The 19,035-nt window shown below is 53.8% G+C and overlaps 2 protein-coding genes across 6 annotated transcripts in view; both read left to right on the top strand.

The window, feature by feature from the left end:
- The first annotated feature begins 350 nt into the window (after window positions 1-350).
- The window catches only part of TMPRSS13 (transmembrane serine protease 13), a 30,492-nt gene continuing 11,807 nt past the window's right edge, over window positions 351-19,035 (top strand). The window contains exons 1-6 of one of the 5 annotated variants that reach the window (XM_049714346.1): window positions 737-904; window positions 9,878-10,112; window positions 11,188-11,292; window positions 14,444-14,566; window positions 15,560-15,689; window positions 17,885-17,977. In XM_049714346.1, coding sequence (XP_049570303.1) covers window positions 884-904; window positions 9,878-10,112; window positions 11,188-11,292; window positions 14,444-14,566; window positions 15,560-15,689; window positions 17,885-17,977 — 707 coding nt within the window. In that variant the 5' untranslated portion in view covers window positions 737-883. Of the gene's footprint in view, window positions 905-1,666; window positions 2,093-7,308; window positions 7,332-9,877; window positions 10,113-11,187; window positions 11,293-14,443; window positions 14,567-15,559; window positions 15,690-17,884; window positions 17,978-19,035 lie in introns of those variants that run through there. The other 4 variants (XM_033434515.2, XM_049714349.1, XM_049714348.1 and 1 more) reach the window with 4 other exon arrangements.
- Window positions 11,299-13,002, top strand: LOC117202613 (60S ribosomal protein L17-like). Its single transcript, XM_033434518.2, has one exon. It carries the CDS (start codon window positions 12,446-12,448, stop codon window positions 12,908-12,910), a length of 465 nt encoding a protein of 154 aa, XP_033290409.1. The 5' UTR covers window positions 11,299-12,445; the 3' UTR covers window positions 12,911-13,002.

Here is a 19,035-nt window from a genome sequence, read left to right as displayed (position 1 = left end):
TTACATTCTGCTGTTCTCAGCAGTTCTGCTGGGTGTGGAGGTGCTAACTCTCCTTTCGCAGCAGCGCTTCCTCTGTTTCTTTAGACTATTTCTTTCGACAGGCTGGGGCAGAGGTAGGGAATCATGAGTCAGCATAGTATTTCTTGGAATGGTTTCCATTCCAATATATGTATGTTTTATTTTCATTGGTTTTGATGTGTTGTTTCATAACATTTTATTATTTTCAATAGAGGCAATTCATTATGTGCGTAATTAGAAGCCATTTGATTTGAATTTCCTTGTTGGGAGTTGTTGTGGAAATAAGCAAAGTTCAGGAAAAAAATTCTTTTTGCCAGTCTACGTGCCCTGATTTGGGATTTGGGCATGTGGTCCTTGGAGATGAAGGTTCACTCTGTCCTGCTCTGGGTAGGCACTGGTCCCTGATCTTGGACGATCCTTATGGGGACAGGGTCGTACCTCAGAGGGCTCAGAAGCACCTGTTTTAGGGGCCCAGGTTGGCATGGCTAAGATTGTCCTCCCAAGGCCTGGGCCATTTCTCCCCAGAATCCCCCTTTGCAAAAAGGTGGTCTGGAACCCCTGGTTTCCCCACAGCTGACTCTGTGGGGACAGCTTTGGGAATAAAGGTAGCTTTATCTTCCCAGTAGTTGGTATTTGCTGAGTAACTAGGATGGCCTTGGAGGAGGGGCGAGGGACAGGTCTGGCTAGTTCTGCCCTGTTGTTCATACACAGGATTACCTCACATGTCCCAACTGGCTTCCCCGCCCATCTGGTGAGGGCTGGCCCTCAGCCCTCCAGCCCCCTTTTCCTTACCTGCCTGGGAAGCCAAACATGGATCTTCCCGTCAACATCAGCTGAGCCTGGAGGCTTCACCCCTCTGGAGACCATGGAAAGAGACAGCCACCTGGTGAGTGCATCTGTGGAGCTCGGGCCAGAACCTCCGGCACTGAGGAAACAGGGATGGGGCTGGAAGCTAGGTGGGGCAGCGGCAGTGTGCCTCGGTTTCAGGGGAAACTGAATGTGCCTTTTCCAGTTTGAAGCTACTGGGGATCACGATCAGGCAGCCTCCTTTTATCATGGTTCCTAAAAGGGGCCCCATGGGAGGAGAAGCTGATGGGACCTGGGGTCTGGTCAGGAAGCACCCCGGGGCTGTGTGGCTGAATCCTGGGCTCCCGCTCTGTGGCCCCTGAGTACCCCAGCCGGGACGTATGTGCTGTTGGGACAACTTTGCTGGTTTGAGAATCATGGAAGCTTAGCATTCTAACTGGGCTTCAAGGTTATCTTTGGGTAACCCTCTCACTAGACTCATAAACCGTCTTAGAAAAGGTGGTATTGAAGATCTTCAAGGGGATTTTAAACTTCTCTTGGTCATTATTTTCAGGCTTAATAATCTTCATGCTTGGAAAGTGATTCTTTATGTCTAACCATGATTCCTTCTGCTACAACTAAGATTACTTTCCTCTTCCGTTTTTTGGTAGAGAGCAGCTAAGTGTCCTCTGTGGGAAAGCCAGTCATATACACGTGAAGGTTTCCAAAGGTTTTTTTTTTTTTTTTTTTGCGGTACGCGGGCCTCTCACTGTTGTGGCCTCTCCCGTTGCGGAGCACAGGCTCCGGATGCACAGGCTAAGCGGCCATGGCTCACGGGCCCAGCCGCTCCGCGGCATGCGGGATCTTCCCGGACCGGGGCACAAACCCGTGTTCCCTGCATCGGCAGGTGGGCTCTCAACCACTGCACCACCAGGGAAGCCCGGGGTCTTCTTAAAGTGGAGCAGGTTTTCAGTCAGCCCAAGACCACAGATGCTGTGCACTTGAGAATGGCTGGAGGCCCCAGGGCTGGTCCAGGATGAGGCACCGTCTTTAGAGGGGGCTGGGCAGGTTCCCAAGATGGCAGACCAGTAGGCTCAGGTCGCTCTGCTATCCCCTAGACCCCAAAGTGCAGGCACCCCCAGGATTCCTGGCACCTGCCCTTTGTCCCTGCAGGTATGCAGCCCTCACCGGAACCTCTGTGTTGCATGTTGGCACTGGTGCCGAGCAGCCTTACACTGGGCCCAGCCCACCCTGCCTCCCCCTGTGTTGTCCCTGTGACCTGGCAAATGTAAGCATGAAATGTGTGGGAGTGTGTGTGCGGGGCTCTAGGCGGGGTGCTGGGCGGGAAGGCTGACTGATGGAACAGTAGCCACTTGGCTTAAGTGTCCTGCTTTGGCAAAACAGCTTCCTCTTGGTACGGCAGCAACGGGGGTGGACGGTGTCCAGCCAGGCAGGGAGGGATGCCAGCACCGGGAACCCAGGGCTTTGTCAGCCAAGTGGAGGCCTTGGCGATGCCAGGCGGCGTCTGGCTCCTGTGATAGGGAAGCAATACCCAGGACTGTCCATGGGGCCCCCCTTATGTAGCAGCCCTGTTACCACCCCAGCCTTGCAGAGAGGGGGCATGGGGAGAAACTGAGGCACCAAGGTCCTGGGCAACCAAACGTTATTTGTTTGGCAATAGGGGGTACTCAATGTTCTTTAAACTATTTGATGAATGAATGAATGAGCAGGAAGGTGTTTTGATTCTAGCCTAATAGGGATCCCCAGGGTTTTTTCACGTGTATAAGAGGCATCATAAACTAGAAGGAGCCTTAGCATCCAATCAGACCTGCAATTTTCAAGTTCTTTGCAGTAGCAGCCTCTTTTGTTCAAATGAAATCTTATGTGGAACCCACTGCATAAAACTGAAAAGTTAATCTGCTCTGTTTGAAGTGGGGTAAAGGACTCGAAGCTCTTTACCTACAAGCTGGCCTCCAAGGCATCTCCACGGAACTTCTAATGCTCAGTAGAAACTTGGTTGAAAATAGATGATTGTCCAGCCTTTTCCTTGGTTGGACCCAGAAAGGAATGTGACTATCCTTAAGGTCATGGAGCTGGTTAGGAGCAGAAGCAGGGCTCCCTGGAGCCTCCTGTGCCTGGGGTGAGGGGGGCCTCGGGGCTCTGGCCCAAGCCCAGTTTGATTAGACTGGAGCCCAGTTTGATTCGTCTGGAGCCCAGTTTGATTCCAGGCCGACTGGGGTCCCTGAGGTTAACGTTGCAGGTATGTGGGGCGTGCTGGTGGCTGGGTGGCAGGAGGTGCTGGGAAATCTGCCTGTGGGTTCTGAGGGGGCCTGTATCTGCGTGGTTTCTCTGGGTCCAGGGAGCGGGGAGGACGGAACCCTGTGTACCTGGAGGTGTAATGAAGCCTGGGTTGGGTAGTGAGGATGGGAAGAAGCATCAACCACTCCTATCCAGTCCAGTCCACGCTGGAGGGGGTTCAGGCTCCCCTGCCATGGTCCAGGGGGTCCCCAGGCTCCCAACAGGCAAGGAGGCTTTTTAAGTTCTGTGAAAGGGGGCTTCTGATCTTTCTTGGTACCGCTTGTGCTTCTGGTGGGGATTGGGGAACACCTCATCCTGCGTAGCCTGGAATACTGGGGTGCCGGCCTGGGGTGCCACCCTTTGAACATCCTTGATTCTCAGTGTCACTGGGAGAGAGACGCTGCCACCGGGGCCTAAATCTGGCAAGGGGTCCTTCCTTGTTGGAGCTTGGTAAGGGGCAGGCAGTGGGAGAGCATGGAGGTGTGCAGCAGCCTGAGGACGGCAGTCAGAAGAGCTGGGTTCTGGTCCTGGCACTGCCCGCAGCTGGCTGTGTGATCTTAGACAAATCACATTGCCTTTCTGGGCCTTAATCGCTTCATCAGTAGGAAAATGGGCTGTACTAGAGGGTTTTCAAGATGCTTCTAGCCTGTGGTATGCCCAGCCTGAGCGTGGCCCGGAACTGAGGAGGGAGGCCCAGTCAGCTCGTGCTGGACTTGAAGGGGCCCCGAGAGACATGAAAACGTGTTCAGGTCACTGCAGGTGGACATTCTTAAGCCTAGCGTGAGACTGTATTATGGGGTTCTTCTCCCAGTAATGCCGGGTGCTCTGAGTGACCCACAGTGCATCTGGGCCGGAGATCAGGCTGCCGCCTGTGGGTAAATAACAGTCTCTATAGAAAGCCCAGGGCACAGTCCATGGGGGGAGCCACATAACCACTGAGGTGAAGCGATCCAGGAGGTGACTGTGACATCACTCAGCACAGCAGAAGCTCCCTCCTCTCTGGCCCTGCTGGCTAGGCCTGCAGGAGACCCAGAGAGGCCAAGGGTAGGACCCACTTGGGGGCTTGTTAACTTACTCCCATCCCCCACCAGGTAAGGGCCCAGGGCAGAGCTGCCACAGGAAACTGTAACACTGGCCCAGGTGCCATGGGCTGGGGAATCTACCCCGGAAACTGTGGTATAGAGGGCAGTGGACCGGGTGCAATGGGACTCGGGTTTTAGTCCCTCTTCTGCTCTAAGACGTACCTGAGCGACTTTGAGCAAAGCACACAAATATTTTGGGCCTCTCCTTCCTTGTCTATAAAATGCGAATAATGATCCTTATCAGCTCCTGTCCCGGAAAGGGCTTGGAACGAGCCCCAGAGCCAGGCACTGGTCTTTCCGGGCCTCTCCTTGGCTCATCCGCTGCCGTCTTCCTGTGGACCCTGCCCTGCACGCTGCCTCCTGCCGCAGAGTGTCTTGAGGGGACTGGATGAGTTTTGAGTAGGGGTCCCCGGGAGCTGCAGAGACACAGGCAGGTGGCATCAGTGACAGCCTGGGGTATAGGCCTGGTCCTTGACACAGTGAGGGTTCATGGCTGTATTAGCCCAGGGGGTAACCCCAGAGACCATGCCAGGGGTGGCGGGGGCAGAGAGGCAGAGAATGATTGGCAATGTTAGGCCAGGGAAATGGCCAGAGTCACCCACGTTCTGCCCCGTCCCCCTGTCCCCATGAAGACCGAGGAGCCTCTGGTCTGCAGGCAGGTTGTGGAGAGTCTGGCCTTGGTCATCTGATTCCCAATCCTGGGTCTGCTGCTCGCTGGCCAAGGCTAGGAGTCTGGCCGGTTCTGGTCCGGGCTCTGTCCCTTGTATCTCAGGACCTTGGGCAAGAATTCTCCTCCCCTCCCTGTTCCCCACCTGCTCAAGACATCTGCTCTGAGGGAGAGGTCAGCTCTCCAGGAGGGATGCTGGAATCTCAGCAGTTGATCTCCAAGAATTAAGGAAGGGAAATGAGTTCCTGCTCTAGTAGGTTAGACGTCAGGAAGAACTTCCAGGAGGGTGGGGTGGAAGGCTGTGAAACGGGTAAAGAAGGAGGGCTGTGGAATCTCCTGTTCGGGTAGTCCTAGAAAATGAGAACTCTTCCCAGCAGCGTCCTGGAAGTGTGATGGTTTGGAGTCAGGAAGATGGAGTAGATGGCCTCACTCTGGAGGCTCTGTTCCTCTGGTCTTGGCGCTGCGCTTCCGTCCTGCTGTCCCTTGCAGCTCTCTACGTGGGCAGCTCTATCTGGCACTTTGGGGACTAGGGCCCTTCTCTTGTCCTGCTCTGTGGGGCCAGAAACTCTCCACCTGTCTCCCACCCTGTCCGACACCACAGTGCTCGTTCTCCTGAGGCCAGGGCCTCCAGGGCCTCCCGCCCCTTCTTGGGTATCACCCTTTCTCCCCTCCCCGTCAGCTTCCCCTCCATCCCCACACCCCACTCTGCCCAACCTTGGGAAGACTTTGTGCTGGACCGCTGAGGCCCAGAGGTAACAGTTTGAAAGAGTCTGGCTGGAGACTACTCACCCCTCCAGCTGGCTCCTTGGGTACCGAGCCCCAGGTTAGTTCCATTTTACACGTCCCACCTCCCTCTAGACTCAGAGAAGAGGGACCCAGGTGGCTCTCCTCCCCACTTCCTGCCGGCCAAGGCCGTGGGTGGGCGCGTTGGGACCTACCTGTGGGTGGAGCCAGCACTGGGGAGAGGGACCCGCAGGGCTCAGGAGGTCTCCCTGCCTCCCTGGCTGCCCCCGGCTTCCTGCTATGCCTGCCTGCTCCCTGTTCCCTCCATCCTCCCCCAGGTCTCCCCACCCATCTGCCTCTAGGCCTCCACCACCTGTGGACCTCTCAGCCCTCTCTCTTGTTCAGGCCCTGCTGATGGGGTGACAGGACCCTAGCTGGTCACGGGGTCCCGCTCAGGTGGAGGGCCTGAGCTCTTGCTGGGGAGGTCAGAAGTTTGTGATAAGAGTCCCAGGGCCACGAATCCTTTTTGGGGTTTTAGGCATGCTCTTGTGTCCCTCTGAACCCCAGTTTCCTCGTGTAGAAACTGGGGATGATAACTCCTGTCCAGCTTGCTAAACTAGGAGCATTGTGAGAAATCAAGTGGAATAATGGGTGTCAAAGCTCTTCGAAAAATTGTAAGCCCTGAAGAAATGCAGGAAGTTACTGTGGGCATTCGTGATCATTTGGGGCCAGACTCAACTTGCTCTGAGTAGGCCTGGATAGAATCCAAGCCCTGTCACTTCCTGAGATGTAAATTTGGGCATGTTCTAACCACCTTGGAGCTCAGTTTCAAAATCTATAAAAAGGGGTTAATAATACCAACCACAAAGAGCTGTTATGAGGTTGAAATGGGATCAGGTGAAATGCCTAGTGGGGCTGTTCCTATTATTACGGTGATACGCATTTATAAACCAGCCTCTTTCATATTTATTCCTTGTCAATCTGGAGGAAGAAGGTAAGATCATTCCCATTTTATATGTGGGGAGACAGATTCTGAAGGGTTAATGTACTTGCCCAAGCCAGTTAGGAATGGATGTAGTCAAATTTGAACACAGAGTTTTCTATTTCAAGCCCAGTGTCTTTAGCAAACAAGCAAATAGACAAACACCCACCCACCATCACAGCTAACGGTCACCAAGTCTTACTTTATATACATCACCTATCACTGCGATGCCATGAAGCAAGGTGACCGGCTCACCGCACAGGTAAGGAAACCGAGATGTGAAGAGGTTAAGTCGCTTGCCCAGTCGCCAGCTGGCTTTGAGAGTACTGGAGGGCTGTGATGCCACTGCTTCTGACGACCAGGCTTGTCCTGGCAGGCCACCGGGCCCAACCCTGCTTCCCACTGGAAACTTTCAGTTCCCTGTTTCCTACTGGAAAGACCAAGATCCCTGCAGGAAGCCTCGGCTCCACCTCCAGGCTCCCCATGGCACTCCCAGCCCGGCAAGGTCCCGGGCCCGATTCTCAAGCCACGTCACAGATGCAGAATGAGCATCCCATGCACAGGGTTCAGAGAAAAGACTGGGCCAGAAGCCTCTTGCTCCTGACTCAAGAAGACAGGAGACTCAGATGCAGCTGTGCTTGGAGCAGGTTCCTGACTATGTGATTCTGGGCAATCTGAGCTCTGAGGCTTGGATTCCTCACCTGTAAAATGTGCTTCGAAACATATCAACCTCTCAGGGATGGAGTGATGACCTCAGGAGGCCAGAGATATGCAGGTGTATTATAAACCCTCAATACCATACATTGGGAGCTATAATCAATCATATTTAATTATATAATCAATTATATCAATTATATAATCAATTTATATTTATTGGTTTGAGTTATGGGAATTTCCCCTGAGGTGAGGGACGATGTACACTGTGAGCATAACAGGGAGGGAGGCCTGGCATGCCAGCTGAGGTGCCACAATGCCAAGGTCTCGCTCAGGTGCCGAGGCTGGGACCGCCACTTGTGGGAAGGAAGCACAGGGCTCTGCACAGCCTGGGCTTGTTCCTCTTGTTGAAGGACCTTAGTCTGGCCTTCGTTGAGCATCCTCTTTTCTCCCAAGATGAGCTCACACCACCTTTTAGCCTTTAGAGGCACCTTTGGCCAAGCCTCAGGGCTGTTAAATCTTAGCACGGTGGGCGCTGGGTGTGCCAGTGCAAAGGGGGGAGAGGAATGACCGTTTCCTGCCCAGCCACTGTGCGCCAGGCACGGGCAAGAGATTTCCTATTTTATCTCATTGAATCCTCAGGAGTATTAGTCCTATTCTACAGATTAAGAAAAAGAAAAAGGAAAGTTAAGTGCCTTGTCTAAGGTCACACTTCTAGAACTAGGATTGGGACCCAGGTCTGCCTGACTCCAAAGCCAGTGCTGTGAACCGATGCATTGTACGTTTCAGCATATCCTTACCCCCTCTCCATGCTGCAACCCCAGTCCTGTTCCCCTTGAGGCTTCCAGGGGCTAACGGGTCTTCATTTTGTGGAAATCTAGTCTCTAGACAGCAGGGGTGAGAGGGAAATCTGAGCTCTGGTTCAGCTGCCCTTCATATCCCTAAACACACACGAGTGTGTCCCTGCTCTGCTGGCTGGGGCATCTGGACTCATGTGTATTTACCCATGTTCATCAATTAACCCCTGGGATAGTCACTCCTGGTCCCTGCCTCTGGCAAGCTGTGTGTGGTCAGGGACTCAACAACCCTCCTTGAATTCATCCCACAGCCTCCAGAAAAATGGAGAAGTGACCAGATCCATTACCTCTGACTCTTAGAAGATGGAGTTAAAAAAAACAAAAAACCCCACCCTGCCTGGCAGGCTTGATGGTGTTCACTTGAGCCGGATGTTCTAATGAAGAGGACTTTTTATTAACTGAGCTGCTTACTAATGTCAAATGCTTTTAAGCACAGTGGTAGGTGAGGGAAGAAATAGAGGTGCCCAAGGTCCAGAGCCCGTCTCTTCCACACAGCCCTGCCGACTGTGCCCAGAGCGCAGGGTCCCTGAGCACAGGTCCCTTCCCCCACCATTCCTGCTGCTCCCCGGCTGCCCTCCTGGGTGTCCAGTCAGTGTTCAGCAGAAATGATAGTGAGGGGCAGACGTGGCCAGGTCAGTTTCCAGCTCCCCCTGCTGTTCTGCTTAGAAAGCAGAAATGGTGTGAGGGAGGGCAGAGGGAGGAGAGAGGATGCCTAGTCTGGTGACAGGGACTGGGGTTCCTGCAGACCAGGGCTTGGCCACCAGTAGAGGCTGCTTAAGGACTTTCCATCAGTCCTGGCTGCCCACCAGCTCCCAATCCCAGATTCAGTGCACGCAAAGGCTCAGACTCTCCAGGAAGGAGCAGTACTGGTGTTCACTGATTGCCTGCTCTGGCCACTGCTGCATCATCTCACGCATCCCTCCTCAGAGAGGCAGCAAAGCCTGGTGGTTGAGTGTGGCCTCCACATCCCAATTCTCTGGGCTCAAATCCTGTCTCTGCCACTCTAACTCTGAGAGTTTGATCAAGTTACTGAATCTCTCTGCCTCTGTTTCCCCTGATGCAAAATGGGGATAATAAGAGTTCCTACCTCGTAGGGTTGTTCTCAAGATCAAGTGAGTAAATACATAGAACACTCAGGGAATAAGTCCTCTGTAACTACAGATTCAAGTGCTAAATCTAAATGGAAAAATCACTCCACCTACAGCCGAGGAAGGTTAAGGACCTTGGTCACCTCCTTCCCCTTCATCTTGCCTCTCCTTTTTCCCTGACGTATCGGGGGGTGTGTGTGTGTGCGCGCGCGCGTGTGTGTGTGACTTCCTGTGTTACTGAGAACAGTGGGGTACAAGGCAGGTCAGGGTTTTCCTTAGGTAGTGCTTTCACACTTTTTGATGACAGCTCATTGTAAGAATGATGTTTTATAATATAACACACATACACAGAAGGGCGGGATGCAGGGGCGTGAAGAGGGCAGAAAGGGTGGTTACTTCCCCCTCAGAGTGAGGATCCGGTCCAGCAACCTCTTTTCTGAGGGTCCCTAGACACGTGTAGCCAAAGCAGGTGCCCCCATACCCCAGGCAGATGACCCACAGCCCTCTGCCCACCTCCGCAGGTCCCTGTGATGGGGAGATACTGCAGGGAGTAGGGTACCACAGGCTCTTTGAGCTTTCCTCCATCCCTGGACATTCTCTTCCCTGTCTGGGAGGTCTGTTCAGCCCCTAGCCGCCTGCTCCAGGGCATCTATCTCCTGGCCCAGCAGGGCTGACAGCTGGGTGGGAAGCAGCCTGAGGGATGGCTTTCACTCTGCTTTCAGAATGCCTCCCCAGCAAGGACGCCCCCAGCCCGGGCACCGCTGGCCTGTGCATGCCCAGCCCGGGTATCACCTCCCAGGTCATCGCCCGGCGGGTCATCGTCTGCCATGTCAGCCTCCATGACATCGTCTCCAGCGAGAGTACACCTTGTTAGAGCCACACCAGTGAGGGCCGTGCCTGTCGAGGCATCTCTTGCCAGGTCCACACCAGCTGCCAGGGCCACCAGGGAGAACCCAGGTAAGAGGGGCTCCTGCAGGGAAGGCAAGAAGAACAGGGAAGCAGTCCAAGGGCGGAGTGGGGTGCAGTGGGGGGGAATCTCCAAGTTGTCACTCTCTGCTCCTCCTCTAGCTCTTGAATAACGATGACTGGGAAGGAGCGGGGATGGTCCGGGTGGGCAGTGGGGGACCTGGGGAGGAGGGGGCAGAAAGGAACCGTGACATGCAAACCCAAGGCAGTGGGAAATTGCAGCAAATGGGGTGGAGGATAAGAAAGCAGGACCGACAAAGCAGATGGGACTTCGGAGGCTGCTCAGTCTGGGTCAAGGTGCAGATTTTGAGAGCCAGGGCTCCTGGTTAGAAACCAGGGTTCTTTCCTGGGGCTGCCCTGGGGGTCTGCCAGGGAAGCTGGGGTCTGCACTGGAGCACAGTCATGATCGTGGGCTCATCTGTGGGTAGAGAGGCAAAGAGAGAGATTCTGAGCAGGCAGGCATGCCCCACCCCCAACTGCCCAATCTGGCTTATAGGATTCAGCTAATAGGGGGACAGAGACGTCAAATGGTCCTCAGGGACTGGCTCTGCCCTTAGGGAAGCAGCCTTTCTGCCCATCCCAACTTTGCCCTCCTCCTGTCCTCCTGCCCCAGCCCTGCAATATAAACAGGACTGGAGGAGCATCCCAGATTTGGGGCCCAGTCTTGCCCTTTGCAGGACCGGTGAGGCACTCTGGTGTGGAGACCTTTGGGATCCGACACATTTCATTTGAATCCCTACTCTGCCACTCACTAGCCAAGTAAGCTTGAGCAGGTTATTTAACATCCACGGACCTCAGTTTCCCCATCTATAAAATGGGCGTAATGATACCCAGCACACACCGTTGCTGTCAGAATTAAATGAGAACACACACGCAAATGCCCAGCTGGCCCACCGTAGATGCTGGGTAAAAGGGAGCTTGGTTTCAGGCAGGGGCGGTGCCGTATTCTGGGTGGAGTGGTCCTCACAGGGCCTTCCTGGGCCAGCTTGCTTTCCTTCTCCCTCATCCATTGTGCCAGGCTCCCCTCCAACAGCCTCACCCTCCCCTACTTCTGGCCTGTTCCCAGGTATCCACTTGCCCAAGTTCACCAGGAAGGAGGGCCTGAAGCAGCTGCTGCTCATCGGATGTATCTTCTTCCTCATTGCCCTCGTGGTGTCCCTCATCGTTCTCTGTGAGTTTAACAGAGGGAGCAGGGCTGGGCTCTGGTCACTGCGGGGTGCAGTGGGGTTCAGGGGTGGGGACACGCAGCAGGGAGACGAGTGGGGAACACACACTCACCGGCTGCCATGTCCACAAAGGGACACTCCTGCAAATGGCCTTGGCCCGTGGCGCCTCCAGGCCCCTTGGAGACAGCTGGATCAAGAGGGTGGGAAGTCAGAGGAACCTGGCTTTGGTCCCATCTGTGTTACTTACTTGGGCGAGTAGTTAACCAGTCTGAGCTCAGTGTCTGTTTCTTCAAATGGGATTAAATTCATTCATTCAACTTATTATGTGCTCAGTAAAATTTCCTAAAGATTTCACTGGGTTATAAGGAATAACTGAGCTACTGGCATAATGCCTGGCACAAAATCCCACTCTAAAAAAGTTAGTTATTTAAAAAACAAACATAAAAACATTGATTAGGAAAAGTCCCCAGGCATTTTTAATCAATGGGATAAAGTGTTCAGGGGTCCAGGCTCCCTCAATTCCTCGCCCTCCTTTGGGAAAGATACTCAGTCCATGTCCCTGGACTCCCTGCCAGGGAGTCCACTCTGAGCCCAGCACAGTGGGAAACCTTAGAAGGGAGCGAAGGGGATCACACATCACACCACCCTGTCCTCAGGGAGAGGACTGTCTCCTGGGGGACGTAGGTGGAAATGATTAAGACCAAGTGGATTTGAGTGTGACCATCAGCAAGAGAGGACAGCTGTATGGGCTGAGGTGGCAGGGGACAGCTCCTAAAGGCCACAGGGCCAGATGAGGACCTAGAAGATGGGGGGGGGTTTGCATCTTGGGCAGGGCATCTGAGCAGGATGAGGAGCTGCAGGAAATGTGGGGGGCAGATGGGCAAGTTGGCATGGGGAGAGGGAAGGGACCCACTTAAGCAGACAGAATATTCATTTGGGGACCTGAGGGCTGTCGTTTGGTTGCACGTGGCTGGGCCACATTGTAGAGAGCTTTAAATGCCAGGCTGAGGGGTAAGGATTCTGTTAAAGAGGCAGCACGGGTGGCGAAGGGCAGGTCTGTCTGAGGGAGAGGATCGCGTGGGAAGAAGTTGCACGCTGGTTAAAAGTATGACTTTATGTTTACCTTTTCTGGTAAGTGGCTTGAGGTGACCTCTAAAAATGGTTCGCTCTTCACTTGACCCAGAAAACCCCACAAAATCATGCAAGTCAAGAGGTTCAAATCTTCGTGTTCACTTTAAGAACACTTGTGAAACTGCCCAGGCCATTAAGGGTATGCTTATCCGAAAAGCCACCAAGTGTCTGAAGGACGTCACTTTAAAGAGGCAACGTGTGCCATTCCGTCATTACAATGGTGGAGTTGGTAGGTGTGCCCAGGCCAAACAGTGGGGCTGGATGCAGGGTCCGTGGCCCAGAAGGAGCGCTGAATTTTCACTGCACATGCTCAAAAATGCAGAGAGTGATGCTGAACTTAAGGGCTTAGGTGTAGATTCTCTGGTCATTGAGCACATCCAGGTGAGCAAAGCCTCCAAGATGCGGCACAGGACTTACAGAGCTCGTGGTCGGATCAACCCATACGTGAGCTCTCCCTGCCACACTGAGATGATCCTTACTGAAAAAGAATAGATTGTTCCTAAACCAGAAGAGGAGGTTGTCCAGAAGAAGAAGATATCTCAGAAGAAACTGAAGAAACAAAAACGTATGGCCCGGGAATAAATGCCACAAAAAATAAATACAAATAAAAGTAAAAAAACAAACAAACAAGGAGTATGGCTTTAGGACCAGACAGACCTGCCGAAGCATCTCGGCTCTGCCACTTACCAGCTGTGTGGCTTCATCAAGTTAGTTAACTTCCCGAGCCTCAGTTTCCCCACCTGCCTGACAATGCATGTGAAGGCGTCAACACAGAACCTGCCGCCACGTGGCATGCATGTGAACCTCCCGCTGGGGTGCCCCACCCGGCTGCCTCCCTTCCCCACACAGGACATCTGCTCCAGTAGGAAATAACCCATGGAGCGGGGAGATGGCAACTGAGGGCAGGTGCTCAGCATGATTTCACAGCATTCCCTGAAGCCCCCTGACCTCCGGAATTCCCAGGGAAGTGGTCACTGAGCAGCTGTGCAGTGGGGTCAGGACTAGAGCCCCCGCCCCCTGAGAGCTCTCTCTGCTACACATCAAAGTGATCCCAGGAGCCCCAGTGCCCAGGACGTGGGAGAGGGAAGGACCAGGGCACAGAGAGGAGGGGGAAGTCCAAGAGGTTAGGAGGGATTGGTGTCTGGACTTGGAAGGAGCAGTCACACAGGGCTGACCTGCACCCGGGGTGACGGAGAGCATAGTGGGACCAGTGGGATGTGTGAGGGCTGAGGAACAGGTTGCAGACAAGAGGCAGGGTGAGGAGTCAGAACCGGGGTTTCTTAGGCATCCAAGGGGAGGTGTTTCCGGGAAGGAGGGATGACGGTTCCTAGTTTGGAAAGAGATGGGTCTTAGAAGAAGTCATGAAGCTGATTTTCACATATGGTTTGTAAAGCTGTCGGCTTTTCAGCACAACTTGTACGTTTAGGAATCAGCCACCTGGAGTTGCTCGCGGAGTGGGAAGACATTTAAAGGCATCAAGACAAGTAACGGGGCAAGAGCTGAGCCAAGGGGACATCCCTTGTTTAGAGAAGAGGGAGGAGGAAGAAAATCCAGGAGCTTCTGAGGCTGGGAGGACAGCCTTTGCGAAGACAGGACAGGTAGTGGTTGCAAGTGTATGACTGAAGATGGAAATGTCTCTGCTACAACCCACAGGGCACAGAGGTGGAGGGATGCCAGAGTGGCTCTGAGAAGGGGCCTCTGGAGGAAGGGCTTTTTCTGACCACCACTCTGGCCGGCACATAGGGCAGGGGAGCTCCCAGAGTAGTAACCGTCTCCACACCTCCCTCCCTCCCTCCCTCCCTCTCTGGGTGGCCGCTCTTGAGTGCTGCCCTGCTTGCAGAAGCTTTCTGGAGCATTCTGGAGCATTCCTGAGCAGCCTTTCTCTCCATACAGAAGGGGGACGAGAGACCCAGAGTCCAGGAGGGATTGCAGATCAGTGTCTCAGAACACCCAGGGCCATGGGCTGCTTAGTGTCATGTCTCTCTGGGGCTGGCAGTGACCTGGCTTCTGCTTCATTTTTTTCAGTCTACTTCTGGCAGGGCCACGTAGGGATCAAGTACAAGGAACCGGTAGAGAGCTGCCCCAAGCGTGCTGTGCGCTGTGATGGGGTCGTGGACTGTAAGCTGAAGAGCGACGAGCTGGGCTGTGGTAAGGAGGCCGGCTGTGTGTGTGTGTGTGTGTGTGTGTGTGTGTGCGCGCGCGCGCGCACGCGTGAGCATGAGCAAGTGCACACCCGCACATGTGCACTCTGGGGACTGCAAACTGGGTATCAGCTCAAATGGGAGGCAATGGAGAGAGACTCAGAGGATCTGGGTTCTAGTTACAATAGGCTGGGGTTTGGAACCTGGCTTTGAGTGCTGTGTGACTTGGGTTAATCACCTACCTTCTCTGGGCTTCAGTTTCCTAACTTGGAAAATGAGTGGATTGGACAAGATTAGTGGTTCTCGGATACCATCTGACAGCTCGCAGCTACCAGACTGAGCAAAGCAGGGCTGCTCTGGCTGGAGGCAGGTGTGGGGTCCAGAGCTCTGTCCATGTGCCCAGCAGGTGACCTCTGACCTGCCACCTCTATGGTTCCATGAAGGTCAGTTTGTAAATGAAGGCTTCCATGAGCACAATGATCTCTTTGAGCGCTGGTCCTCAGTGGTTTTTACTTGTGTTGTCCATGTACAGCCCCAATGTGGGTGTCTGTGGGTGCACAACTGGCCCTTTCCACCTGTGTGTACATGTGTGTCCTTGCCCATGACCACATCCATCTGTGACTGAGCCTGTCTAGCGAGCACTCAGTTGGATCATCACTCCCCTTGTCCCTCTCTTATTTGGGCACGTCACTGCCCTCGTGGGGTGATAGCTCCTGGCAGCGCACACCCCTTCTCCCAGTGACGGCTGTGGGTCCCGTCGGATGGAGATCTCTTTCTGCTCTGCCCCAGCCCCTCGCCTTGGCTCTGCCCTTACTGAGCATCTTGGGCTCTGAGCACTGGCTGACGACCATCCCATCCCGGGCCAAGCTCCCGGCTGTTTGCAAGGCCTCAGTGAGAAGCCTTAGGACAGGAGCATCTCAGAGCCTTACTCAGTTCATTCCTCAAGAACTTGGAGCTTCCTGGTGCTGAGGGCCTGCCTTGACCTTTTTTTGCCCTGCAGTGAGGTTTGACTGGGACAAGTCTCTGCTTAAATTCTACTCTGGATCCTCCCATAAGTGGCTTCCCATCTGCAGTGACAGCTGGAATGATCTCTACTCGAACAAGACCTGCCAGCAGCTGGGTTTCAAGAGGTAAACCTCCCCCATGAGTCCCGGCTTCAGGGGCGCCTCAAACTCTTCACAAGGGCATCTCAGGATCATTGATGGAAACACATATTAAAAAGACTCTTGGGGACCAGGGCTGAGGTCACTAGCTAATAGCACACTTGGATTATTCAAAGGGACAGTGGCCTGGGGAGCCCAAGTCTGGGGACAAGCTGTTTCCAGGAGGCCAACGTAGTTATTTGCAGATCTACAGCAGGATGACGTTCCTGTACGGTTTTTTGCATCAAAGCGTCCTCATGCCCACGCTTGCATTCAGTGGTCGCAGAGGCCCTGTGAGGTGGGTGGGCATTCGGGCAGGTCTCGTCTTCTCCTCACATCTGGGAACCAGCAACTCAGGCTGTGCAAACCCTTCAGTGGACTTTGAGCAAAAAAGCAGCTGCGGCTTGGGCTAGAATGCGTCAAACGAGGAACGAGATGGGCAGACGTGGCTAGATAAAGTCATTAGCATCTTTGGCCCTACAGATCTGAAACAAGAAGCTGGTACCAGTGGGTGGAGTAGGGAATGGGGTTTACCGTGACCTTCCCCTTTGAAGGAGCCCCCAGTTGGCAGGCCACATAGTCACCTCCATCTTCCCCCTTGGTCTGGGTTTCAAACCAAGTAGTTCGGGGGTTCACCAACGTGTGTGAAGTTGTAGCGAGAAAGGTTTGTTTAGGATCTCACTGTGGGCTCTCTGTAGAAACCACCTAGAACACCAGGGCTTGGGGACGAGGACTTAGAACCAGTTCTCTGCCCCTACCTCAGCCTCAGAGTTCCCATCTGTGAAAGACGACCTGGGTGATCTAGTTGGAAGACAACGGACATCGTTTATCATTGAGTTGTGTGACCTTATGCAAATGCGAACTTCCCTTGGGCTTCAATAGATAGTGTCATTTATTCAAAGAACATTCATCGAGTTTTATTATGTCTGAGCCATTCACCCAGACAAGATCCCTGCCCTTGGACAATCTCTGGTATGGTGCGGGTGAGAGAGGCTTCAACCAATAATCACAGCACCGTGTGATGTGTAACGGAAAGGACACGTGGGACGCATTATGCACACACAACGGAGAGGGTGCCTGACTGTGCCCGGAGGTCAGCAGAGCATGGACGAGGCCTCTGGGTAGAGGGACAGCGCCCGCAAAGGGCGCAAAGGCGCCCGCTGTCATGCAAGGGTGTCCCGTGTTCTAGAAACACACCAAAGGGCCACGCAGATAGCGGTCCATGGATCACCCACAGAAGAATCACCTGGGGTGCTTGTTAAAATGCACCCTGAAATCAGAATCTCTGGGATTAGGATTTCCAACCTGCTTAACAACACCCGGGGGTGATACTTAGGCACGTTGTGGTCTAAAAGCCAAACGGTTCTCAGGCTTTAAGGTGCAAACCCATAACATGAGGATCTTTAAAATGCAGAGTCTGGCTCAGCAGGTCTGGGGTGATACTGCTGCTGTCAGTCCCTGGATAACAGTCTGGAGAGAAAAGGGCTAGGTCAGTGTTTCTCAAACTTGAGAGCGCGTCAGAATCACCTGGGGAGCTTGTTAAAACGGAAAACCAGAATTCTTGATTTGGTAGGCCTGGGACAGGGCCCAAGAATTTGCATTTCTAACAACTTCCCAGGCAGTGCTAACATTGTCCCCTGGGATTGGACCACACTTTCAAAACTACTGGGTTAGCGGCTTCCCTGGTGGCACAGTGGTTGAGAATCTGCCTGCTAATGCAGGGGACACGGGTTCGAGCCCTGGTCTGGGAAGATCCCACATGCCGCGGAGCAGCTGGGCCCGTGAGCCACAACTGCTGAGCCTCCGCGTCTGGAGCCTGTGCTCCGCAACAAGGGAGGCCACGACGGTGGGAGGCCCGCGCACCGCAATGAGGAGTGGCCCCCGCTTGCCGCAACTAGAGAAAGCCCTCGCACAGAGACGAAGACCCAACACAGCCAAAAAATAAAAATAAATAAATTAAAAGAAGGCTCAACATTAAAAAAACAAAACAAAAACTACTGGGTTAGTGCGTAGGGCTAGTAGGGGGCAGTGGTGGAATATGTGGGTGGGGTCTGAGATTGTTGGGTTTTAACTGCCTTTGGCCTCTGCAGCAGGGCTCGCTTGGGACTCTAATGCTGGCTGGGGAGCCATGGGTGTGCGCTGTCTCGAGGAGGTTCATTCTTCTCCCCTCTCCTCCCTTGCAGTGCTTTCTGGACAGCCAACGTGACCAACAGGAATTTTGACAGCAGTTTCTCAATCTCCAAATATAGTTCCACCTTCCAGGAGAGCATCTACAGGTGTGTGAGGCGGGCCACGCTGTCACCTGTGAGCAGGGGAGTGAAGGAGTGCTCTGAGTCAGGGAGCCCCTCTCCCTCAGCCTTTCTGGGATCCCACCTCCAGGAGTCCCTCGTGAATGTCAAGAGCATCTCAGAAACAGCTCTCATTCATTACCTGCCTCCTGACTTGAAAGCAGTCGAAGCTGGGTGCACAGAGCACCTCGAGGTCAGAGGGGCCCCCAAGAGTTCACCTGGTTGGCAGAGACAATGAATAAACCTCGGGGCCACTGGTCAGCCTGATGTTTGGACAGAAAGCTGCTGCAGGGAGGGGGCTTGGGGTGGAAAGGGGGAAACATCAGTGGGGTGGGGAATGGGGCGGGGGAGCTTCAGCAGGGGGAGTGCCAGGTGCAGGTAGTTTCGGGGGCAGGGAGGCCCATCTGAGGAGCATCGCCATCCCCCTGGGCCTCGCCATCTGTCATCTTTGCACTGCAGCTGCTCTTTCCCACCACCACTGGGTGGAGGGGAGGAGTGGGGGGGGGTGCCCCACCAGCTAGCAGTGTTTACCTTGGGGAGGGGAGAGAAGAAACCAGGCTGTGAGATAAGTAGGCATGGGGAGGGAAGGGAAGCAATGAGCTGCCTCCTGGATGCCTGCTTTGTGCTGGGTGGTTCACATGCTACGTTGCTGGCTGAACATTGAGCAACTGTCAGGGGAATGTTGGGTCACCTGTTTAGCTTGGGAAAGATGCTGGGACAGTGAAGTCATGAGTTCAAAGGACATGGACCTAGCCAATATGTGCGATCTGCCACAGAAAAACGGACGTTGGGAGAAGAGTGGGCATGTTTTGCACTAAGCCATCCCCATTCCTGCAGAAAGCACTGAAAGGGTCTGTCCCACTGGGAGGGAGAAAGGTCAGAATCTCCATCTTCAAGTGGGGTTTATCCCAGGAACGCAAGGATTCTTCAATATACGCAAATCAATCAATGTGATACACCATATTAACAAACTGAAAGATAAAAACCATATGATAATCTCAATAGATGCAGAAAAAGCTTTTGACAAAATTCAACACCCATTTATG

The sequence above is a fragment of the Orcinus orca genome, chromosome 8 (genome assembly GCF_937001465.1).
Source record: "Orcinus orca chromosome 8, mOrcOrc1.1, whole genome shotgun sequence".
Lineage (NCBI taxonomy): Eukaryota > Metazoa > Chordata > Mammalia > Artiodactyla > Delphinidae > Orcinus > Orcinus orca.
Note: the sequence above shows the minus strand (reverse complement) of the source record. Positions and strands in the feature narration are given on the sequence as shown.